Source organism: Stegodyphus dumicola, chromosome 10 (genome assembly GCF_044657685.1).
Source record: "Stegodyphus dumicola isolate Sdum_Otavi_A_Nest chromosome 10, ASM4465768v1".
Taxonomy (NCBI): domain Eukaryota; kingdom Metazoa; phylum Arthropoda; class Arachnida; order Araneae; family Eresidae; genus Stegodyphus; species Stegodyphus dumicola.
The window spans coordinates 112548477-112575810 of record NC_140777.1 but is presented as its reverse complement, the minus strand read 5'-3'; the positions used below and the strand labels follow the sequence as shown (position 1 = coordinate 112575810).

Genomic DNA, 27334 nt, shown 5'->3' with positions numbered 1-27334 from the left:
GTGAAGTCATGCGTCTCATGTTGTTGCTTAGGATGCTAATTCGAGTCTTAAGATTCCTGACATGTGGCATCCAAGAAAGTCTGTTGTCGAGTAATAGCCCAAGATATTTCAATTGGGGGAACATTTTACCGGTATCCCGTGGAGTTTAATGCTTGGGTTGCGTCTTAGCTGCCTGCTGCGTCCTATGAGTAAAGCTTTAGTTTTCTCTGTCGAAATCTGAAGCTTATGTGCTCTGGTGCATTGGGAGAACAGATCAAGACAGTATTGAGATTCTTAGATAAATAAGAAGAGTTGGAGTAGCGGTTCTGTTCCTGAGGGCACATAATGTCAAATATCGGTCATAAGCGCTCGTCATAGCAGTTGGCTGTCGTTGGCTGAACCTCCTAGGTGCCGAATCTGTGGTTTGAAATTGCCTCCAAAGTCTATGAACCACAGAAGGACTCACATTTAGCCATCTGGCCCCTTCTGTTTGACTTTGTCCTGCTTCTAGTCTCCCAGTGGCTTTCTATTGTAGTTCTGCAGGCAAATGATGCCTAGAGGTCATTGTTACGAATTGGCTATCTCACATTTCTGATGTCACTATCACAGTGAAATATGTATGCTTGCTCTCAAACATGGACTTTTATGCTCCTTGCAGATGACGTATTCCGAGGTCAGCGCCACTAATTTGCATATTGGAGTTTTACTCAGCTACTCATACTTCTCAACATATTAAAATTTTACACGGTTTGGCATATTTTTGAGGGAGTTATCGCTATTTTTGTGATTTTTCCTTAATTTATGATAACCAGTGTATTTCCTATCATAAAAACATTAAACAACAAATCTTTTAACAAAAATTAATGCACAGGTATGAATAAATAAATAAAACGTAAATTTTTTTACATACCTTTTTTTCACGTGCGTACGTTCACGCTCTCCACCACCTCTCCTCTGTCCTCCACGTAAGCAATTCAATTAAATTTTTGGCCACTTTAGCTCATCCACTGTTAATGGCAGCATCCAAGAAAGCTATAAATAGATTTTTTTCCCCCTGGACCTTCTTGCGCCATACATATTCAGCCAAATAATAGTCCAAGCCAACCTTCGTTTTCCTCTTGGCTAAACTGCGTTTAACTGCACTGCATGTTCCTTCTATTTTATTAATGTCAGCACCTGTATCCGGATCCTTAAATTGAAGACTATGATTTATTTTTAGGTATCCAAAGCCGTCATCTGAAAGGCAATTGTATGCCTTCCAGCAGTCAGAAATTATAGTCGTAACGTCAGACATACTCAAATTATGGTACCCATGTCAAAATACAACCACCAACGCACATGCAACTAAGCACAGAAATCGAAAAGAATGCTAAGAATAAAAAAACCCTGGTTCATACAAAAGGGTTACTATTACATAGAATAGCCAAAATCTCAATTTATCACAACACATTTAGCGATAATTGCACAATTTTCCCCAAGGCTAGTTTCGGCAAAATTATCAATATTAGGGTTACCAAAAAACCTATTTCATGCAGTGGGCTTCCAGATTCCATGAACAACCAGTACCACTTGGCAATTTTTTCTCACACAAACTAAGGGTTACCGTACATTAAAGATCAACTAATGCAAATATTAAACAATTTTGTTGTTTTTATATTTTTAAGTTGTAAATGTATGAAATATATTCTTTTATCGTTTATGTGAAAGCTCATGTGCTATCATAAGTTATTTCTTTTACAGAATATATTGTAAGCTTCAAGCAATTTTATAAACCTGATGCTCGTGTAAAATTTATTCAAGCTGCTTTGAAGCAATATAATCCTGATACATGGCATATTTTACCACGTAATAATCCAGCAAGCAGCTTTCCAAGTGATTTTGAAGTTTTACAGGTATTTTTAGTATATTTTATTTAATCTTTAATAAGAAAGGGAAATGTACATGAAAATACCATTTCATAGCTATATTTGTTTATGGTGTTCTGTTTATTCTGTTTCTATGGATGTAGATACATAATGCAAATAAGAATGGATTGGTATTAAATAGTTGTCCTATGTTGATCCATTTTTAAAGTAATTTCTTACTTTGCTGTTGCTCGTCTGCCATTATTTATACAATACGATGTCTTTAACACTAGAATTATGGAAGGGGTCATTTTGACACCTAGCGACTTTTATCTTCGACAGCTCTTCTTTTTTCTTTTTTCAAATATCTTAATCATTTCTCGACTTTTCCTAAATCATTGTGATTTATGAAATAGTAAAGATTTCAAGAAAATCATATTTTTATTTTAGCCCTAACAAATGATTATACCTAGAAATACGGTAGGTGTCATTTTGACCCCTTTGAGAGAAAAGAAATGTGAATACATTCCAATGTATTATCTGAACACTGTTACTTCTGTAAACTATTTTTATTTGCACCTGCTAAACAAAATACAAACAAAGAAAAAGAATATGGTGGGTCTGCGTAATTTCATATCTGCCAGTCACATGATTTGAAATATGTGCAATACTTTTCTTTGTGGAAAGAAAACAGAGAAAAGAGATTATTGCAAGCTGACTGTTTGTAGATTTTTTGTAGATATTTTGTTTATTATTCATAACAAGTTTTAGTGGAAAATTTTATTCTATTTACATGAATTTATTATAGTGACGTACTAATGGCTCATAGAAAAGGCCTAACACATGAAGAAATCGTGAAACTGATGCAAGAACTATCTGAAGCCGATTCTGGTTCTGAAATCGAAAATAATTCTACAGATAAAGATGGAGATGAAACATCTTGTGATTCTGAATTTATTATATAGAGTAATCAGGCAATATCATCTTCTAGCTCAAGCAAAAGTACAAATGGATTTGTTTCTACGAGTTCAAATTCTGCCGTACCTAAGAATGCCAAAGTGGGAAATAGTAGATGCTCAAAAGAGAATATGAAATTCAGCGTAATTCAGACTAACACTTGTAAAGGAATTGCTAGTGATGGAACTGTATGGAAAGTAGAAAATACTTCAAATACTTCTGGTCGACCCTTGCAAAATATCTTGCGAGAAAAAGGAAGGACAGACATCCTATGCTAAATGTCGCATTTGTTCTGGTAAAGCTCTTAGTGCACGGAAGTTAATAATAAATGAAAAAAATTTACGCGTCATAAAGGAGTGTACTGATGCTGAAGCCAAGCGTGAACTATATAATGACTCTTTCACTATTTTATTAGCAGAACTGGAAGCATTCATAGTGTTGTTGTACGTAAGGGGGGGCATTAGCAGTCAAAGGCTTATCAATTCTTGGTTTGCGGTCCAAGACTTGGGGACCAAAGTTTTTCATTAAACTCTGAGTAGAGATAGGTTTTTGGAAAGGATGAAATTTCTTCGTTTTGATAATAAACTAACAAGGTCTTCACGTTTGCAGTGTTATAAATTTGCACTAATATAAGAAGTATGCAATACTTTTATAGAAAACTGTAAGCTTTGCTGCAAACCAAATGAAAACATTACGATTGATGAACAGTTATTCCCTACAAAAACAAGATGCCGTTTTTTGCAGTATATGCCTAACAAACTCGATAAATTCGGAATAAAATTTTGGCTAGCAGTAGAGGTTAGGACAAAATACTTATTAAACAGATTTCCATATTTAGGAAAAGATAAAATGAGACCAAGTGATCAGAGTTTAGGAGAGAACGTAGTAAATTGTTTAGTTGATACTTACAAAACTACTGGCTAACTACAGACAGTTTCTTTACATCAGTAAAACTTGCGAAATTCCTAAAATCAAAAGGATTGAGTCATGTTGGAACAGTAAATCGTGCAAAAAGAGAAATTCCCTCTATTTTCAAAAATGTAAGAAACAAACTTTTTTCTTCAGTTGTGATGAAACACGACTATATAACAGTTACATCATATCAAAGTAAAAGGAACAAAAACGTATTTTTGTTAAGTGCACTCTATTCATCAGTTGAATTTGAATCTAATGAAAAGAAGGTTCCTGATGTAATACAGTTTTACAATTCTACGAAATTCGGGGTAGATGTTTTGAATTCAAAAGGCAAGAAAGTACTCTGTGAAAGCACCATCACGCCGTTGGCCAGTACATGTATTTTACAATATTTTGGACTTAGCATGCATAAATGCTTGGATTTTGTGTAAGGAAGTTACAAAAAAAAAAAAAAAAGAAAGAAAGAAAGAAAATATCAACAAAAGGGATTTTCTATTGCGTTTGGCAGAAAAACTTAGAGAAGAATATATATCTAGTAAAAACCAATTTGTTCTCTCTTCAAGTGGCCTTGTGGATGGACATGATTCAATAGAATAAAAAAAAAATTCAAGTAAGCAAGTGCAAAGGTAACAAAACTTCTAATATTTGAGACAACTGTAATAAATATGTATGCGGATATTGTACACAAAAAGCTCAGAAAGATAAGCATGTTTGCTAATTGCTGCACTGACTAATATATTATCTGTAAATAAAATATTTCTATATATTTATATTTCTATGTACTCTTTATAGCAAAAAGTTTGTTTTAAAATACTTTAATATTTGGATTAAAAACCACTTTTTTGGAAAAATTTGCGTAAATATTTATACATTTTATTTTCTATGTTTCTGAAATGTAAGCTATAGAAAATGAAAAAAAAAAAAAAAATTCCGATGGAAATATTTAATGCTTGTTCATTATTTGACTATACACCTTCAAAGTCTCTATATTCTTTAAAATAAACTGTAGTTGTCATAATTTGCGTTATTTTAATTTCTTTTTCACAAATATATTGTATCATATAGAGAAATATGCAGATATCTTATCAAGGGGTCAAAATGACACCTGCCGTAATTCTAGGTATACGAAGACCACCGTAATTCTAATGTTAATCCGGACGTCCATAATCCAGAATGATCTATAATCCGGACCTCAAAGCTACAAACTTTCTGCGCATGTACATAATTCCTTTACGCATGCCCATAATACGTTTACGCATGCACGTTTAAGGTAAAACGGACAGTATAAACTGGACTAAAGTTATCTAATTATCTATTTCAGTTAATGTTGCAGATGGTGTTGTTCCTTAGTCTTCTAATTGGATTCGGCTTATTATTTTTTGCAGACTGTTAAAGCAATTTTATAAAATTGGTGTATTGAGAATATGGCAAAGCACACTAGGGCTATCTGCCTAAGGGGAGGGATGCCTTCGTGGAGGACTTTCTAAGGGAAACTGGCTTGTATACACGTTACACATGGGGAAAACCACGAAAACGCCCATGCAGCCAGCCCGTTCGCAGGATTCGAACCTCGGACTGAACTACCAGTGTTCAGCGATTTTACAACTCGGCCGCTGGTGGGCCCCAATTTTATAAAAAGTAAGCTTGAACTTTTGATTATGTCAAAAAGAGTTTCCGATTCTGGAGCTGCCAAAGGATCTACAAAGCAAAGGTATATTTCGATGTACCGCTTCTGATAGTGAAGAAAGTGACAGAGAGGGTATTGAAAATGAAAAAATTTCAATTGACAAGTTAGTCGGTATTCTCGATACAGCAATTACAGGACTTGAACAGTGGAACTTTGTAACTGAACAAGAAATTATGTCTGTTTATAGAATTAAAGAGAAAGTATAAGCACAAAAACGAAGCAACTTAAACAACTTACATTGAAAGAAATGTTTAATAAAGTAAACAAATAAATATTGAGCTTTTTTTTTTTTTTTTTTTTTTTTTTTTTTTTTTTTTTTTTTTTTTATACCCTTTAGATCATAATTCCTCTTTATTTCATAAATTACGGTTTCATATTTTTAATTGTATAATTTCTGCATGTTATCTTGCCAGATTTAAATTGATGATCTATAATCCGGAAAAAACCCTAATCCGAAATCCCGACGAGTCTGGATTAAAGACTTTGTACTGTACAATTGATATAGGCACTGACAATGTCTTTTTATGAATGCTTGCATCTCCATTGCAGAATGCATGAATGCATTCATAGTGCTGAAAAAACTAATGGCTCTGGAGTTATTCTTTCAGATGCATATTGTTATGTAAAAATCACACAATGTTATTTCTGAGAAATATGATAAAGTGGTGTACTGTGATCTTTTGTTGATTCATTGGAAACTGGACTAGAACAGCACTAAAGTGAGTGTGTTATTGTATAAAAATGTAAGTAAGTACAAATGTGGAACTTTTGTTTTTTTTCCACTGCAAAAAAGATTCAGTTAGTGCCATGGAGCTTTGGTAATGATGTGGACTGGAGACTTTTAATTGTCAATTTGGTTTTCATTTCATTTCATCATTTATTTTGACAATGAAAAATTTTTGAAGAATTTTGTTCCACTCTGTAATATTTGATCCCAAATGCAGCTCATTTTGGCAAATTCTAGTTGAGTTTAATTCTGTGCAGGAACAGAAAAGTGCTATCCGAATTCCTTTGAATAAATCTCCTACTTCTTTTATTACTATCTCTTTGCATTTTTTAATGTTTTGTTTCCCTGCATATTTTCTTGGCATTCTTTTCATAAATTTCTTTAGCGATTTGAGATTTGCAAACTGTAACTTGTGTAATTTTAACATTATATGTGCAAATATGAATTGCAATAAAGAAAAGGTAGAAAACTATGAAGTAGATGGGAAATGCCATGTATTTTTGTAACTTGTGTAATTTGTAACATTATATGTGCAAATATGAATTGCAATAAAGAAAAGGTAGAAAACTATGAAGTACGTGGGAAATGCCATGTATGTTTGCTAGATTTGTGTTTAGAGGATATTGAATTTTATAAAATATTATCTTTAAATAGAGAAAGTTCATTGCTAAATTGGGGATAATACAATGTTGTCTTCATCTTGGTCCAAAATTATTAGAACAAGTATTTAATTAAGAAACTGAGGTTAGATGGTATTTAAATCAGGAAAAGTAAAAATGGAAGTGGGTTTCATTGTGATTTATTACTATATTACTGCGATGCAATAAGTTTAAGAATGTATTATTTTATTTTATTTTTTATTAGCTTTCTTTAGTAGTTTTTATTTATTTAAGTCATACTAATTATTTTTTTTCATTGCCACCTTTCTTCTTAAAGTTACAACCTACTATTATGGAGAAAAGTATTTCTGCTTTAAAGAATCACCATTCTATCAAACATGTAACACCACAGAGGAAAGTAACAAGAACCTTGACAACAACTGATGGTAAGTATACATAGCTTTTGAAACATTTTGAAATATTTGCTTTAATATTTTGTCTTAGCACACAGAATCACTCTGTGTACTGAATCTCAACTTATCATTGAAGAGAACATGGCTCCAGACATTGTGTGGCCAAGAATTGCCAAGACTACCTTGCTCTACAAAAGAGCTCTTGCTGGCCATCAGATATCAGGCCTGCTATGCTGGGCAACTGCATTAGTTTAGTAAATTGTTGTTCCAGGCACAGCAGCAAAGTCCTGATAGAGTTCTCCATTCATTTTATATCTATGCACCTTGTATTAATCCTTCAGGGATGCTGTGGCTTTTGGATGACTTTGGTAGGCCCTCCTGATGATGGCATATGTACCATACCCCAAACTATATATTACAGCAATTCTTGAAATAATATTTCTGTTAGCTATTTTGAATTTTAACACACGCACATGCACGCGCATGATTGATTGGATGAAAATTAAAGGTTAGGTAATCAAATTCTAATGTATCAATCATTTGTTTGTATATTTTGCAGTCATTAGAAGGAAATAATTTGTATTTTCACTTTTGATAGTAAAGGAAAGATAAAAAAGCACAATTCATTTGCTTTATAGTTGAATATTATTCTTATCCTTTGCCAGAGTGTGGGTTATTAAAGCCTGCTGTGTTAAAACAAAGAGGGTGTTGGTATTTGCACTTCTTGAAATTCACTATCATGAAAATTAAGATCAAGACCAACCCACTTGAGATTTTATAAACTTGTTATTTCATACAGTAAAAATCCTTTCCTTATTTCAATATAACGGATATTGAACCTTGTAGGAAGAACAAAGCTAAATTTTCAGAATGAACAAAATACTTTTATTTGAATTTTAGAACAGAACCAAAAAAATAAATGCAGCAGCTCTAAACTATTAAAATTTTTAACTCTTAACTACTACAGTTCAAAACTCTTACAACTATTAAAAAATACTAAAAATCTTCCACTCTCTAAAACAAAAATATATATAAAAATCTTTCGAATCCTCTTCTTGTTGCCACACCGTAAAATGCAAGTTCTTGTCCTATTATTTATATTTCACGTTCTCTTTAAGTCACGATCTTCACAAGTCATGATCTTTACAAGTCACGATCTTTACAAGTCCCCCCACAAGAAGCACATGCGTCACCGTAGAGACAATGTTGCTCAGAGTTCATTGAGAGAGAAAGAGTTAACAGCTAACCTTGACTAAGCATCAGCATTCCCATGTGAACTTCCTTTGCGGTATGTCACAGTCATGTTATACCGTTGTAACGCTAAGGCCCAACGAGACAGTTTAGCACCATGAGGGGCGCTTTGAGTCAAGTAGGTGAGGGGATTGTAATCAGACACAATCTGCACTTTGGCACCGAAAATCCATGTGTCAAATTTTTTCAAGGCTTCGATGACACATACTGCTTCTCGTTCGAAGGTTGACCATCGTTGTTGACAGGGCGTTAGTTTCTTGCTGAAAAATGCTATGGGCATTTCTTTTGTAAATGGTTTATCTTCATTATCATTCTCACCTATGGTAGGCAATCCTAGTAGCTGTTGTTCCTTATCATCTTTCTTCTCTTCTATCTTTCCAATGGCTTTGTCGAGTAGCTCATACCATTCATTAATTGTTTCAGCTTTATCAATTTCTTCAAATATGGGATTTCTGTGCTTGCTGAAAGTCCTATAATCTAAAAAAATCTCAGCAATTTTTTCTTCTTCTTTTTCTAATAATTCTTCATCAACATGATGTAGATCGTCTACCTCGGACTCGGGCTCTTCTATTAATTCAGCAATTCCTTCCGTTTCTTTCTCGTCTTCCAGTTCTTCGATGTCATCCGAATAACTTTCTGTTTAATCTTCCATGTTTTCACCCTTGAACTTGAAAGGTTTCTGTCGTTTTCAGTTTCATTGTGGATGACATTTTCCTTTTCAGTTTCAACTTTTGTTGTATAATCCACACTTTTTTTTTTCATCTCCCAGTTCAACAGTATCTATGCTGTCCTTATTGTACTTTTTGTTTCTGTTATCATCCAGAATTTCTTTTTCAGTAAATTGTAATAGTTCACTGTTATCTGAAAGTTTATTTTCAGTTTCAAGATCTGCAGCTTCTGTGTGATTTACATTTTCATTTTCAGTTACTAAGTCAGCTTTCACACTTTCCTTATGGATTATTAAGTCATTCTTTTTATCATCTACTTTTTCCTTCTCGTTTCCAATTTCAGCAATATATTCTTTCTCTTCTATGTTCTCATAATCAAGATTTACTTGAGTTTTACTTTCATTGACAGTTTCTTTTTCAACTGGGATTTCAGTCTCACCCATAAATTTGTTTTTACTTTCAGGTGGAATAATTTCTACATCTGCTATTTTGCTGTCAATTAACTTTTCCTCTTTGAGTTCATCTTCTGTTTCTACCCTTTTAGTTTCTTCAGTTATAATTTCTTCCTTCTGTGCTTCCTGTTCATCAATTTTATCTTCTATCATTTCTGTTTTCGCTATTTCTGTAAAGGGCAGTTCTTTACAACTTTCACAGAATTTTTTAACATTTTGCTTAATAGTAGGCCAAAAGAATGAGTACTTGATTCGTTGAATTGTCTTTTTCTCACCGAGGTGGCCGGCAAGAGGGATTTCATGTGCCATACTTAGGACTTCCCTTCTTTTTTCTAAAGGTAATACAACTTGCTTAATGTTTTCACCACAGATATATTCGGAATGAAGTAATATGCCATCATCGAAAGTATATGAATTTTGATTTTTATTTGCCCATTCAAAGCATTTTTTCAGAGTTTCGTCTTGTTCTTGATGTGTCTTGAATTCTAGTCTTACCCTGTTCGTTGTTTTCAGAGACTCTATGTTTTCTTGGGAAATCTGATTAACAACAGCCAAATTTGTAGTATTGTCTTCAACTGGTGAGGGTTTATCATCTGTCTCTTTGTACTCTAAGGGGGATGCATCCCAATAACGATCACAGTTAAACAGTTCGATATTCCCACAGAGTGTTTCATAAGCTGAAGAACTCAATAGCACATTGGTAACTAGCGTTTTTGAAACAGCACACGTAATGGACACTCTACCGTGAAAATCATCGTCAATTTTCATCTGGAAAATCTTTAGTGGAGTAATTTCGTTTTCACCAAAAGCAGAAGATATCTCTATTTTACTTTCTCCTTCACAAGGTATGTTGTCAACCAATTTCTCACGGACTACTGAGATTTGTGCTCCCGTGTCTACGATTCCATTTAAAATAATATCTCCACATTTAACTTTGACAAGTTTTAATTCATCTATGTTTCTAGACACGTCCACTGATTTTGAGACAGGAATAGAGATCTTGGCAGTTAGCACTTCTGGTTTTTCTTTTTCTGTAAGGGGTGCTTGTGTTTGTATTAAGTTGTTTTGTGCTGTTGCAGAAGCACTTCTTGGTATCCGATTTTTGGTACATAACTTAGATGTATGACCTTCTTTTCCACAATTATAGCAAGTTAGTTTGAAACTAGGCTTTTGTGGTTCGTCAGTCTTACGGGATGGGTACACTCTTGGCGTGTTTTCAGCGGACAGCAATTTATTTCTGAAAGCTCTTTCTGGAAGTGGAGAATGAGGTTGCCATTTTTTATTAGTTCTGTCTGCTGATGGACTACCACCAGTCCGTTTTGAGATATTACGAAAACTGTCATATTCGTCAAGTTTATCAGCTAATTTGGTTGGAGAAACGAACTTCGCCCAGTCGTCAAGAAGATGGTCTCTTACTTCATAGGGTACTCTTTTCTTAATTTGGTCAGTAATAATCAAGTCTTTTAACGCGGCAAAATTTGTGATTTCAAGACCATTGATCCATTCTTCAAAATAACTTGTAATTTCGTAGCAAAAATCTCTCCATGATTTTTCAGCACTCTTTTGATGCATCACAAATTTTTTTCTAAAGCTTTCAGGATTTAATTTAAATCTCTTCAATAAAATGGCCTTAATGTACTCATAATCTTCAAAATTTTCTTCAGATTCCCTACCAATTAATTGAATGATTTCAGATGGCATTAAAGTCAATAAACATGAAACCCAATCTTTAGGATCAATCTTTGTCCTTTTAGCTTGTCTTTCAAATAAGGATAAATAAATCACAATATCATCGTGTCTTAAATTGAATTTGGGAATAAGCTTAATTAAATCAAAATTATGATGTCCATTTTCATTTGTTGGTGGAGTTTGTGTTAGTCGAACACGAGATTCAATTTCGAGTTTCCTCAATTCAAACTCCATTTGCTCTCTTTTCTGTTGTGCTTCTAATTCTTCTTTCTCCTTTCTTCGCTGTTCCTCAATCTCTTCTTTTTCCTTTCTTCGCTGTTCCTCAATCTCTTCTTTCTCCTTTCTTCGCTGTTCCTCTTCTTTTCTTTTCCTCTCTTCAATAATCGTTAAAAACACTTCTTTAGCAAATGCTTCATCATATGCATCACTTTGAATAATTTCATTTTTTATCGCCACGATTTTCATACTTGGATCTACTTGAATTTCTAATTCAGCAGCTAAAACTAGCAAATCCTCTTTTTTCCCACGTCCCATAAAAGCCATGTCTCGATTTTATTCAGCCAATAGACTCTTAGTTTAAAAAAAAAAAAAAAAATTCTCTCTTATTTTCTATTCAAATATAATTCACAATGAATTTAATTTTATTCGGCACGAAAATCAATCAGTGGAATTAATACTTAATACTCTGGCAAGTCAAACGAAATTACATTTGAACACTGGCGTATTCATTACTTTGACAAGTAAATAAACTAAGATTCCATGACGGAAATAATAATTAGCTTTTCATAATCTTAATTAATTATTTTACGTTTACAAGGTAAATTGAGCTCTCACCTGAGTTATTTTGGTTCGTAATTATATGCGGTGAAATCCCGATCCTGTCGACTGCACCAGTAAAGATCCCTTCCTTATTTCAAATATAATGAATATTGAATCTTGTAGGAAGAACAAAGCTAAATTTTCAGAATGAACAAAATACTTTTATTTGAATTTTAGAACAGAACCAAAAAAATAAATGCAGCAGCTCTAAACTATTAAAATTTTTAACTCTTAATTACTACAGTTCAAAACTCTTACAACTATTAAAAAATACTAAAAATCTTCCACTCTCTAAAACAAAAATATATATAAAAATCTTTCGAATCCTCTTCTTGTTGCCACACCGTAAAATGCAAGTTCTTGTCCTATTATTTATATTTCACGTTCTCTTTAAGTCACGATCTTCACAAGTCATGATCTTTACAAGTCACGATCTTTACACATACATTAATGAAAATTTTGTTAGAACTATTTTTAAACTGACTGTGTTTCAGCATGGAAATAGTGTATTTATTAATTTGGAGTTGGAAAGATACTGTTGTGTTTTTCTTTCTGACACCAGTTGTTACGTTATTTTCTTCCTTCACGGTCGTATGGGGTTCGTATGGATTTGTAGTGAATAACGACGACAGCACTTGATGGAATATAGAAACACACTTTATTTAGCCAATATTAATCAGGACAGCTTCAAAGTCACGTTTTACAGTCGTCGAAGATCTACTATAGACATGCTGGAACAATCAGCGACACAGCCTTTACACTGTCACGCAATAACAGTAGAGGTAGCTTCACTGAAGAGCACCAGAGTACAGCTCCCGACTCTGCTTGATCGTTCTCGGAACTCCACGTACTCTCGAGACTCTCCACGCTAAACTTGCAATGCACTCAGCGCACAGCTTCTGACTCTTCGGTTCAGTCGTTTCCAGAGCTCAACACGCTCTCTCGACGATGCACCAACCGCGATACACTAAGAGACACCTTCAGTGACCTCAACGACCCACTCGGCACTCACTGCCCGGCTGTCAACTTGAACCACTCCACACGGACTGTCAAACTCGAGACTTAACTTTTTTTCTTTTGACGAGGCACTCTGTCAATAACTGACTATGAGCTCGCTAAACGAGGCACATACTACTGACTGCAGACCAGCAGGGTTTATATAGCTTTCGGCTTGTGTTCGAGAACATTCTGGGCTAAACCAGTAAGAATTCCTTCCAGAAGGTTCTCCATCCGTCCGTGGTATATTGCCAATTTTGTCACCAAGTGGGTGATTTCTCGCCAAATGTGGCAACCCTGCCTTCTTTTGCCATTTTATGGCAACCCTAAAACTGCTTTGCGGGGAAGACATCTCCCCAAGCCTGTACATTTCGTAACAATACTGTCTGTAGAAAATTGTCTTCATGTGTGTGTACTATTGATGAACTAAATTTTACAGAATTTTGACATTTAATTACAAAATGTAATTTTGCTATCTGTATTTAATGTAATACACTCTTGTCTTATGACAAGTGCTTACCAAGTAACAAACTTGATGGTGTTATTGCAAATGAATTCATAACTTCTGTTTAAATTTCATAAAAATTTTATGCCAGTATTTGGAATTAAAGAAAAATTTTAATTTCTGGCATATGTATTTACTTTCATATTATGTTACAGAAATTGCTGATTATTTGGATACTTTCTGTTAATCTTTTTTTTTTATCATTTTTATCATGTTTGTAACTTTTTATCAACCTGCATATCTTTTCTTTTTTTTAATCATCAAGTAGAGCAAATGTTGTACAAAGACCGACTATAATTTAATTTCTTCCAACTTTATATTTCAATACGCACATTTTAGCACGTTTAGAAGAATTCTGTCATTTCATTGTGGCAATAATTTAAATATTTCGGATTTAATTTTATTCTGAAATCATTTTTAGTATAATTATGAAATTCTCAGATTTTGTTTTTCTTATCTGCTAGTCTATCTTGTGAACATTTTTTAAATAAACTTAATTAAAAAAAAACTCATTCTTTTTTTTTTTCTTTTTTAGCACATTTTTTTATATATTAACTTACTTTGCATATGTGTCGTATATTTATTTTGAATATTTCTAGGAAAATCGGCTTTGTGGGATGAGGATGCAATTAGAAATAAAGGTAATGAGTCTTGTCAGCACTTTCAGAAATGGTATTCTTCTCGTCTTCTATCAGAGAGGTCAAGTCTTTCACTGGTGAGAATGCAGTATATTTTACACTACAAATAAAGTTAAATGTAGTTTTAATTTGTAAAACATTTCTGTGAAAAAATACCATGTTTTCATACATGTTTTGCAAACTAACTTCAGCATTTAACACCACAGTATACAGGTATATGTTTCAAGTGTAATTTAATAATCTTGGCTAAAATATTTTCTTAAATAAATTTGGTAAACAATAAATTGAGAAGAAAATGTTTTATATTTTCTTTAATTCTTGAAATTAAATTTGCTGCCGAAATATAAAAAAATTTACTGTGTACAAATATGATTCTTTATAAATTTTAATTTTGGAATTTTGCCCAATTTGTTGTTAAATTTATTGTGTAAATCTAAATCTGTACATATGATAATTTATTGAGTAATTTAAGTTTTTTATTATTCGTATTTTGAGATTTATTGATTTAAAAATTAATATGAAACTTCTTATCGTGAGTCTACAATTGATAAAGGTTTAAAGTGAGCATATTGTTATTAAAGTAAATAAGTAAATTTGTTTTGAATGTAGGGTTCTTCATTTTGGGAATCAGCTGGAAAATTTGTTCGTAGGCGCCTTATGCGTGCTCTTCCTCGGCAGATTACAAGTACATTACAAGCTGATGTATTATGGAACATAGGAATAAGAGGTTTGTTTTTTTATTAAAACTTCTTATTGCATGTATTAACTACTGAAGATTTTTATTTAATTATTGTGATTTATGTATGACTAATAACATAGATAATAATAGGTTTAGTGGAATAATAGGTTAAGCAAAATTTGAAAAATTTTCATTTTGTTCTATTAAAATTTTAAAAGCACACTTTTTTTTTTCATTGACTTGCTAAAGGTATATTTTCCTTTGCATTAAAATTCTAATGTTTATATCTCCTGAGCATTAAAATTTAAAGAGTAGTAAATGAAATAGAGCTATTTGATTTCAAAATAAGCAAAAATGATATCTGGCAAATGAATTAAATATTTCAGGGTAAAGAAAGTACTTGCAATTGTAGTAGATTTTGCAGCATTTTAATGGAATTCTAGTGTTTCAACATATAAATATGTATGTAAAGTTTTTACTATTCAGAATTACTTCAGATTTTAATATTCTTATTTATTTCTTTAGAAATTTCTATAACTTAATTGCTTTTCATTTGAATTTTTCATTTTTAAATAATTACAATTTAGAGAGTTGAATAAAAATTACAGTGTGAACTAATTTAAATTTTTATGATTATGTAAAAAAAAAAAAAAAAAGAGAGAGAGAGAGAGAGAATTGCTTCATCACAAAACAGTTTTATGCATTTCTGTTAATTTTCAGAATTGGAATTACTTTCATTTAGAATTACAGTCTTCTGGTCTAACAACAAGCCCCCAAAATTACATACCTTGCATAAAATTTTGAGCATGCCATTTGCATGTACACTGCACAAAGAAAATGGGACAGTTCTGTAACTCCCGTTCAACTGGGCTGATTGACGAAATTCAAAATGCGTTTTTCATGTCTCAAAAGTGCAACTTAGTATATATATATTAGATTTATAAATAGAATTATTCTAACATAGGTATTTTGACACAAAATCGGATTTTTTTCTGAAATGACATGCCAATTTGTTTTTTGTATTTTAATTCTACGATTGAAATTATGCCTAAATATTAAATTTTGTAAAATTTTGTGCAAAATTTATGGAGAAATGTAAAATTTGGTGTGAAATTTATGGAGAAATTCAAAACTTTATTATGGCACTTTTTTTTTCAGTTTGTGCCAAGAATAATTCACTCGGCAAACTTCTTATTTATAGCAACCTATTTTCCTTTCCTTTTTTCATTGTGGCCGAGCGGAAAAAAGTCATTGTTCCTACTTTCAAATAATTTTAACAAAGTGCTTAAACCACATTTGGCGTTATTATATATATATATATATGTAAGATAAATTGTATGAATCAGAATTATAATATAACTAAAAACATTAATTCTTCCTCTCTATTCTAAAATCGTAATAACTTCTCTGCATTGCGTCATTTCTAGATCACTCTATGGCCCGCGCAACTCTGATGAGGTAATAATTAAGAACTGAAACTGTCCTTCTAAACCAAAACTTTTCTCTTCGCGTGCTTCCATCTTTCATAACTACGCACTTCAGCTTTTGCTCTCTACCGTGCTAAAATGTAATTTCGCTGGCTTGCTTTCTATCCCAACAATATCAAAAATGTAAATCTTCTGTGGAAAGGCGTGACTAGAGTGCCAAGTGATTGTGGCCACAAATATCAATTGGAAATAAAAATGGAATTAAAACTGCCTCGACTGCCAAGTTCTTTAAATACTATGCAATCAAAATTCTTCTTCAATATGGATCTAATCAAGCATTGACACTGCTCCGTCTTTTCCTTGTGCTTTTAATATTATGACATATATATATTTTTTAAAGCCAAATTTTAAAATGTGCCAATATGTAAAGTCATGTATATCTTAGAGACTTTTTAATAAAAAGCTCTAATTATTTGCAGGTGTGCCTAGAAATACATCTATTTTAAGATGATGTTAAAAATTTCATAAAATACTAGCTGCTACAAAGCCAGCCTTCATCTGGCTTAAATATACTGGAAAAATGTCTAAAGGGAACACCAAACATTACATTTAAAAACTGTGCAAAATTTCACTCTGCAAAACAAATTTATCAAAAAAATAAATAAATAAATAAATAATAAAAATATATTACATATTAAAAATTTACAATGAAATAAGCAGTATCCCTTAATACAAATACTAATTATCCTAATAAATAAATTAACCAACATCTATTGCCTTCTCTCGACAAATGTCCAATATCCAAGAGAAGCATTAAATTTAAAAACTTCACAGAATTATTGCCCTCATTTTTCTGAGTGGTGACAGTGCTAATACCAGCAACAATGGCAACAGTGATATATCAGCAACAATGCCTGTGTGCCATTGTTGCTGATACAATGAGATAGAATTACTGATTTGATTCGAGTTCATCAAAAACAAAAAACTAATTTGAATTTTGACAAAATCGCTTTGAAGTGCACTAGCTCTTGTCTAGATGAACCTATGTACCAAATTTCGTAGCCCTGGGTCTATTAACGCAGACAGACTCTTCCTTTTATATATGTAGAAAAAAGAGATAGAGGACTCTGTGCCGCCTGTATGTTTAGCTAATTAAGAGTTTTACCAGAGAGAGTTGATAGATTGATCAGAGTGGTTGAAAGTGGTATAAACTAGATATCCTGTAATCTGTACATAATACTTGTACATAGTCTTCTCTTCATTAAGTAGATTTAGTTAAAGGAAAGTGTCTTTATTTGAGCCAATATATTACAAGAACCACTGATAATGGAATATTAAACAAGTTATTTCACAAAAGATTTGGTAGCATCAGGCTAAAAGGTGAGTCATTTCATTTTTATCTGCATGCAATTTATCTTTGAAAATGAGTTTTGAAGAAACGTTACAGAGAAATAGAAAAATTAGATGTTTGATTTGTACCAGTCTAAAAAAATTAATAAGGAAATTAGAAGAGGAATTGCAAAACAAGAATCTGAACCTAGAACTGTTGCAGGAATTGCTTTCAGTGTTAATTGAGAGTGAAACTAACTTGTTAAAATATGATGAAGTTATTAATGCTCAAAGCACTGTCCAAGAACTAGAGATAGAGGTAGAACATTGTTTAGAATACAGCAAATCAATTATTAGATGTAAATTGAAAGTCGATAGATATATTCAAAATGGGAGTAAAACTGGAACAACGTCACAAGTTTTGGAAATCAAAACTTATTATAATACTAAATTACCTCGCATTACCTTAGAAACTTTCAGCGGCGATTCGTGTAAGTTTACTGAATTTTGGGCTCAGTATAAAGCTGCCATTCACAAAAACAGTACATTTCAAGATGAGAAATTTAACTATTTAAGATCTTTACTCACCGGTTCAGCTGCAAAAGCTATAAGCGGTTTGCCATTAAAAGGAGAAAATCTGTAAAAAGGCCATTAAAATTTTAACTGACAGATTTGGAGAAAAAAGAAATATTAGTTTGCATATGAACGTTCTCCTAGCTTTGGAGCCAGTACGTCGTTCAAGTGATGTATCCAGTTTAAGAAAACTATATGATGAAATAACAGTTCAAACAAGAAGTTTAGAAAAATTAGATATTAATTTTAATTCTTATGGCAATTTATTACTTCCTATTTTATATAAGTATATACTGCAAGATTTAGTGTTACAATTTAGCAGGGAGCAAAAGGTCGGCACAGAGTCAACAGTGAAGATTTATTGTTGTTTCTATAGAGAGAAGTAGAAGCGTGCGAAAAATCATTAACTCTGGGTCTTAAACAACAAACACTTTCGATAACAAGCGAAAGACATACTGACAACTATCATAAGAGTGTTGCTCCAATTAAAAAGAAAATGGCATCAGCGGCAACACTTAATACATTAGTCAAAAATTATATGTGTGACTTTTGTCTTAAATCTCACCTCTCAAAAGACTGCAACTTAAGTATTTCAGAGAAACACAATGTGTTATATGATCAATTTAAGTGCAAATACTGTTTAACAAAAGATCACAAAAAACCATTTTGTAAGGCGAAGTGGGTTAAATGTAATATTTGAAAATCTATGTCGCATTTAGAGAGCCTGTGTGATGCAAATATGCAAGAAAATAAGTCCATAAAGAATGATGCCGGCTCTGTAAAAGAGACAAGCATCAGTTCACTATTTCTTAAAACATTGAGCAAGCAAATTCCTGATGACGTGATTTATTATCAAACATTGAGAGGCCAACTAGTTGGAAATAATTCCACATTTGTAAGGCTGTTGTGCGACTCAGCTTCCAAAAAACTTATGTTTGTCAGTCTATTTCCAGAAAAGCAAGTTTACCAACTATTGGTAAAGAAAGATTAAGAATTCATACATTTGCATCTTCGAATCCGCTAGTACAAGACTTTAAAAGGAAAAAACACATTAAAAAATAAGCATGGGTTTACTCTAATCATCGAAGCACTCGAAGTAAAAACTTTATGTTCCAATGCATTACCCAGGCCATCTCGAGAAATCATAAACAAGCTCTGCCAAGAAGGATTTGATTTATCTGACAGCTGCGAAAGTGAAGTGGCAGAGATACAAATTTTAATTGGGAATGGTTATTTGAACTGCATCTCAACGGGGAAAACACATTGTTTGACGGATTATTTAGTATTGCATTAATGGATATTTGGTTGGATGTTGAGTGCTAGAGTGGGAGGAGAGAGTAAGAAGCTAGGTTTCTCTTCTAGCAAGAGAGTCTGGTGGATCAATGAGCTTGAAAGCCTCCGCCTAGAGATTTGGAGAGCTCATGGGAAAGCAGTCAGAAATAAATCTGAAGTTAGCTGGTCTAACTTTAAAATCCTACAAAGGAAATTTAAAAGTGAAATCAGGAAAACTAAATAAAACTCATTGAAATCCTTCTGCACAGATATTCTTCCTACCATGAGACTGCCAGAGTACATAAGATTCTTAAGAGGTCTCAGGAGTCTCAACTCTCATTGGTTATGCGACCAGTTGGCAGTTATGCTATGAACCCTTTGGATACACTTTTGACCATGTTTAATTTTCATCTGGGGGACACAAGTGTAACCTCTGACCAGGAAAACCTATTGGAACTCCTTCATAGTCCATTAGATTTGGATTTTGCTAAAACAGTAGTGAACTTTGAAAAGGCTAAAGCGACCCAAGATGTATTTCTTTCCTTTAAATCTCCAGGGAACGATGATATTTACCCAATTTTGGACACGTTCTCAGGGACATATTCGAATCCAGCTTGGTTTTAGGATATGTTCCTAAGGTGTAGAGAACTTCACAAGGTGTGTTTCTTCCCAAACCAGGAAAGGATACATATGAGAAACCAAACTCATTTAGAAAGATTACGTTAACATCCTTCCAGCTTAACCTATTGGAGTGATTGATTTTCTGGCACCTGCAGTCAGATAATAATCTGAACCATATTTTTGGCTTTGACCAACACAGTTTTAGGCCTGGCTTCTCCACTGAGTCGGCCCTACACCAACTGGTGTGAAGAATAGAAAAAACAATTATAGACAGACACTTTGCCATTGGGATTCTGTTGGATATTATAGGAGCCTTTGATAACATCGCCTTGAAGAAAATACACAATGCCCTTATTGGAAGTCATATTCACCCTATGATTACTAGATGGATCATCTTTATGATTAAAAACATGAATATCTGCATAAGTCTCACTAACTGTGAAGTAAAGAGGGATAAAGGGTGTCCACAGGGTGATATTCTTTCTCCGTTCCTGTGGAACCTGATAGTTGACTCACTCTTAGTACTTCTACAGGAGGAACCCAACCTGTCACAGGCTTATGCAGATGACCTTTTCGTGTTACTACAGGGTTTCGATATTGGAACCCTACACAATCAAGTGCAGCAAATCTTGAATAAAGTATCACACTGGGGTGAAACAAATGACCTATCTTTCTCTGCTGAAAAATTAGAGGTTATAGTTTTCACGTGGAAAAGGAAATGGAAACCGACAGATTTGTATCTGGGTAACCAGTAGACGTAAAGAATGCATTAAATACCTAGGATGTTACCTGGACAGTAAACTCACATGGATCACCCATATAAAAGAAAAGACACAAACTGCCACAAATGTACTACAGTCAAAAGTCTTTAATCCGGACTCGTCGGGACTTCAGCGATTCCGGATTATAGATTATCAGGTTAAATCTGGTAAGATGGCATGCAGAAATTATAACATTAAAAATATTAAACCGTAATTTATGAAATAAAGAGCAATTATGACCTAAAGGGCATCAAAATTTACAAAAAAAAAACTTAATATTTATTTGTTTACTTTATTAAACATTTCTTTCAACGCACGCATGCATAAAGCATACATTACGCATAGTCAAAATTAGAAAATTGCAACCAGAAAACTATTTGATGTGTACTCGTGATATTTATAATGATGAGGAATTTGATTTAACTCATATCAAAGACGGAATACATCGAGATGAAATACTACATTTACCAAGGAATTATAAGCTGAATAAAATAAAAACATCTGCCCTGAAGGTAAGGATAGTGCTGACAGATCAACTTCCAGTTCATTGCACGCTGCGACGTGCCCCCCCCATAACAGGCCCATAACACCATTAGTTTAGTTTGGGTCCCTGGTTATTGTGATTTTGCTGGAAATGAACTAGCTGATAAAGTAGCTGAAGATGCTTTGCAACTACCCATGTCTGGCTCAGAACCACTTTACCCAGTTTCATATCAAACTGTTAAAAAAGAAGTAAGAAGCTGGATAAAGGAAAACATGATGATATATGGTCTAAACTACCAGACTGTGTTCATTCTAAATTGGTGTTCAGTGCACTTAACTTATCAGGTAAACTCATACACCTTAGTAGAACTAATGCCAGGTAATTCAAATTGTTACCGGACATGCTTATCTGGCCAAGCATCTCAACAAATGCGGTCTTGTCGAATCTCCTCTCTGCCCAGCTTGTGGAGAAGAAGAGGAAACACCTTTTCACTTCCTGGGACAATGTCTGGTGTTTTCTGTCTCTAGAAACGAATTCCTTGGGTTTCCCTATATCAGCTTCGATCAGGGCCTTCTATTCAAAGCGCTATCTGTCATAATAGGGTTCCTGATGTATACTAAACACCTACAGGTAAGGTGAATTTGAAACCACAAGAAACAAGCATTGTTGAGATGCCCTGCAAGTCCCCCCCCCTTTTTTTTTTCTTTTCTTTTTTCTTTTTTTTTTCTTTGCATAAAAGATCCTATGCAGGGATCTCCCTCACATAGCTGTGTTTTGGAATATAATTTGGAAATAGATATCAAATCCTTATACACCACCTGGCCACTTGGCTTAAGAAAGTACCTCTGTCCTCCTTATTTAATTAATTTTTTTTAAGACTCGCCATCGCACCCTTGTTTGGTCAAGAGTTTGTGTTTGGTGGTTTGGGAGGGATTGAATTGACTCTTCATCCAATTGGAAGTTTTAACGATTTAACCAACACCCTGAATTTAGGGATGGGATCTTTTGCTGATACTATATATTTGGTGTCAGTTTGGGATCTTATCTACTTATTTATTATTTACCTTTCACGGGAATTACCATTTAAAATCTTTGTCTTAAATGATCAAATGGTGGAAGAACAATGGGCAACATTGCCTAAGCTCTTTTCCTTCTATTCATAAGAAGGAAGTGCCACTGTTGTTACATTATGTTTATGTTAAAAAGCTAGGTTTAGGGTCAGACTCCACTGGTTTATTGATACAAATTGATGCGGAAGAATTGAAAATATCAGAACAGATTCGTTAGCTTTGGGAGATTGAAAGTCTAGGAATTTCTGAGAGCGCATCAGAAAGGAGTTCTGGCAATGAGGGAATAATTAAACAATTTGAAGAGTATTTGAAATATGTAGATGGGGGGGGCGGGTACGAGGCTCGCTTGTTGTGAAATAGAAGTCCGGAGCATTTGGAAAATAATTTTGATTTGACAAAAAGGCAGTTCGAACGAGAGTTAAAAAGTAAGTTTATGGAAATAATTAAATTTCCGACACAAAACAACATTATTCAAGAATGTGGGGATACGAGAGAGGGATACTTTATGCCATTCCGAGCAGTTGTCTGGAAAGAAAAAAAACACTCAAGTTCGAATGGTATTTAATTGCAGCAGTTGCGAAAGAGGCAAGCTATCGTTAAACGATTGCTCAGAAAAGGGCCCAAACCTAAATCCAAATATTTTGGATATCATTCTTGCTTTTTGAAAATTTAAAATAGGATTATGCGGTGACATAAAAAAGGCATTTTTGATGATTGGGATAGCAAGGTAAGATAGACAATATTTAAAATTTCTGTGGTATCCGGATAATGACAGTAAGGAATTTAAAAGTATGCAAATGAATAGAGTATTATTTGGATGCAATTCTTCACCATTTTAATTGAGTGCAACGATCAAATATCATTTAAAGAAATATGCAGAAACAAACAAAAACTGTGTCGAGATGTTAAATAGCTCACTGTATGCAGATGATTTGTGTTATGGAGGAGAAAGTGTAGAGTCAGCTTTCAGTCTTTCATCAGAGGCGGTATCTGTTTTGAAAGATGCGAGTTTCAATTTGAGAAAGCTAAACACTAATTCTAAAGAGTTGTATGACTTGTGGGTTCAGAAAGGGTCGTGTGAAGAAAGTAGGTTTGAGAGAGATAGTAAGTTGAAAGTGTTAGGCTTGGTGTGGAACTTAGAAGAGGATGGTTTGAGAGTAGATGTGACATCATTGTTGAGTATTTTAGAATCGTTGAGAAATAGTAAAAGGTCAGTGTTAAGCACAGCAGTTAAGGTGTTTGACCCATTCGGATTTATTTCTCCATTTGTGGTGCGAATTAAGAAACTTATGCTGGAAATATGGGAGAGAGGTTTGGAGTGGGATTCAGAGTTGCCAAAGGAGTTACGGTGCAAATGGATAAAGTGGTGTGCTGAAATTGAGGAATTAAACGCATTGAAAATAGAGAGGTACTACTTTACAGAAGTTCTAAGTAAAGGTCATTCGGTTGAAATTCATATTTTCAGTGATGCTCCAGTAGTGGCATATGGAGCGATGGCATATTTAAGATATAAGAATGAGAGAGGAGAGGTATATATGTAGTTTATGATGTCAAAGAGTAGGAGAGCTCCATTAAAAAAGTTGTCCCTCCTTAGGTTGGAATTGATGGGGGCTGTAGTTGCAGCTAGGTTAGGGAAATATTTATTGAAAATGTTTCAGGATTTGGTACATAAATTAGTTCTGTGGACGAACTCAGAAATTTGCTTGTGGTAGATAAAGGGGTCAGCACGTGAGTGGAAGTAGTTTGTGTCAAATAGAGTTGCACAAATGCAAGACTGTACTTTGCCTGATAAGTGGAAATATTGTCCAGGGTCGGAAAACCCAGCAGATAAATTAACTCGTGGTGAAACAGCAAGTGCATTGGTGAAAGATAGTAATTGATGGCATGTCCCATCATGGTTGAAAAATTCTGAAGATCAATGGCCTGAACAGAAGTTTAAAGTAGAAACTAATATTCAAAATTTGGAATGTTTAAGCACTTATGTTCAGGTGACGGTTCCTGAAGGAGAAACTGTGTTAAGCATTACCAAATTTAGCAGTCTGGAAAAATTGTTGAGAGTTACAGCTTGGGTAAAGCAGTTTGTTGCCAAGATAAGAAAATGTACCTGTGAAGAAGGTCCTCTTACTGTATTAGAGATCCAAGAAATTAAGGAGTACTGGATAAAACAAGTCCAGAGAGAGAATTATTTTTCAGATATTCAACAACTAGAGAGGAATAATCTAATAACACCAGATTCGAAGCTTTGCAGTTTAGCACCATATCTGGGCAGTAGAGGTATTTTGCTTGTCAGAGGTCGTTTGGAACAAGCAGAATTAATAGTTGATGAAAAACATCCCATTATACTGCTGAAGACGAAGTTCATTGAATTAGTGATATTTTGTGAACACATAGAAGTATTCCATTCAGGAGTCATGGCAACATTGTCCAAAGTCAGAAAAAATTTTGGATACCTAAAGGAAGACAATTAGCAAAGAAAGTTATTAACACTTGCCTGGTGTGTTAAAAAGTTTACAGGGAAACCTGCCAAACAGTTAACGGGTCAGTTACCAAGAGATCGTGTAGTCCAAAGTAATCCTTTCACAGTTGTAGGCATCGACTGTGTTCATTCTAAATTGGTGTTCAGTGCACTTAACTTATCAGGTAAAATCATACACCTTAGTAGAACTAACGCCAGGTAATTCAAATTGTTACCGGACATGCTTATCTGGCCAAGCATCTCAACAAATGCGGTCTTGTCAAAAAAAAAAAAAAAAAAGAGGTATTATCAAATTCAATTAACACTGAGGAGCTAAAATTTTGAGATTTTTTAAAAACTATTTGTGCTATTTGTACAAAACTTGGCAGTTTGGCATAATTTGAGTCTTTGAATCGAAATATGGAAAAAAATTGGCATGTCATTTCAGAAAAAGTTCGATTTTGTGTCAAAATACCTATATTAGAATGATGTTATATATAAATCTAATACATATCCTAAGTCGCACTTTCTAGACATGAAAAATGCAAGTTGAATTTCTTCAATTGGCCCAGTAGAACGGGAGATATAGAACTGTTCCCCCCCCTTTTTTTTGCAAAGTATAAATGCTTAGATGATTACATATACACATATTCATTATGCTGTTTATAAATCATTTACAGTTTCCAGTGAAGTTATTTAGTATTCATGGTATCACTCTTTTGTGATTTCTGGCTTTTATCAAGACAAATTCAGGTTATATTTGTTATTTCCAAACTGTTGGATTTATAAATAGTATAATCTTAATCTGATAACTTATTTGGAATTAATATTTGGTTAGCATTATTTCTATTTTGTAACCAGCCAAACAACCCATTGCCTTCAAAATGTATTAACAAATGTATATTATATGTAGTGATGTTCTCAAATTTTCTAAGTGCAGTTAATAAATGCAAAAACATAAATTTCTGTTACAATTTATTGTTTATGTAATTTTAGTTGTTATGTTATGTTTAATTAATCAAATCACTTATGTTGATTTAAACTTTAATATTTTTACTGTGCATGTAGTTAAGTTTTTCAAAGTGTAACTTTTAAAAACATTCCTTTATAGGAGCTGGAGTCAAAGTTGCTGTTTTTGATACAGGTCTGGTAAAAAATCATCCGCATTTTAAAAAAATCAAAGAGAGGACAAACTGGACAAATGAAAAAACACTTGATGATGGTAATTGTAGTTTTTACTTTTTTGTGATCTAATTATATTATTTTAGAATAATGGTGTATAATTACAAAAATTATGTTTTTCTTTCTAATTTAAAGAGTAGGTATACTTCAAGAACAAGGTTATTTCATGTTAAATTATTATGATTTTTCATTTTTATAAATAAATAGAGGCATGCGTAACAGAAGTACTGAAAGCTTACTCTGATGGAAGGATAAGAATTTCTCCTCTCCAGGTTGACAGTTATTGCATTAACTAGATATATCAAATATCTTTTGCACTGTCCATACTTTATGATAATTAGCTGCAAAAACTCAAAGTATAAACTGTATGTGGGTTTGCCAGTGATAAAGTTTTCATTTATGATTCTCATGATTTCTTTTGACTTGTATGAACTGAAAAAATACCATGTAAAATTGGAAATTTGGGGGGGGGGAGAGCATTAAACTTTTTTAACCCTCTGGCTGCTCATCCCGCGATTTCCACGGGCAACTCAAATGTCACAAAATCTGCTCATCCCGCGATTTCTGCGGGCATGTGTTTTTCTCCTTTTATTGAGGAGTGCATGCCCCCCTTTTTTTAACCCATTGAAATAAATTATATACAGTATTAGACATTTACTTTCCTTTTTGGCCAACAGATATCATTAGTTGTCCACTAACTTGCGGCATTTGAAGGCACGTGGTATTACCTCTCAAACTTCGCTTTTTGCCACTTTTTTCTTACAGAAATAGCTGCTAGAAAATGTTCAGCGATTGACAGAGAGTATATTCGTGATGACTTATTAGATTCTAAAAGCGATTTTAGTTTTGATAGCGATTATGATAGTGATATAGATTTTTCGAACTGCTCCTCAAATAACGATGACTCTGACCATGATTCAATAAACTTGAACTCTATCATACTAAACTGCGTTTTTAAGCTATTTTTTCCATAGTGCATTAAATTTTCTTAAATTTTACTTTTTTTATCGTATCCAATGAATAGAAATTAACTGTAATTCAACTGAAATTTATTAAAAAATATTTTTTTTTTTGGAGATAACATCTGAAATTGGTTTTTCTGGCAACTTAGTTCTCATGATAAAAATCTATATAAAAAATATTTTCTAAAAAGAAAAAATGCATTTTTCAATTCTCCAATATATATAAATTTAAAATATTCAAAATAAAAAATACACAATTTTTGAAGAGATTTTGGTCCACAAATTGAGCAGTCTGAGGGTTAAAACTTAAATGATAATTTGTGAAAACCTGTTGTTGGTAAATCAGAAGTTCAAAAAATATAATTCCACTATACAGTCTC

The 27334-nt window shown here is 33.3% G+C and overlaps 1 protein-coding gene across 1 annotated transcript in view; it reads left to right on the top strand.

Annotated features, from left to right (window-relative positions):
* S1P (membrane-bound transcription factor site-1 protease) overlaps nt 1–27334 on the top strand; it is a 137890-nt gene that overhangs the window by 12526 nt on the left and 98030 nt on the right. The window contains exons 3-7 of the mRNA XM_035375649.2: nt 1720–1871; nt 7046–7154; nt 14101–14216; nt 14749–14866; nt 25922–26032. Of these exons, the coding sequence (XP_035231540.1) occupies nt 1720–1871; nt 7046–7154; nt 14101–14216; nt 14749–14866; nt 25922–26032 (606 nt within the window). The remainder of the gene's footprint in view (nt 1–1719; nt 1872–7045; nt 7155–14100; nt 14217–14748; nt 14867–25921; nt 26033–27334) is intronic.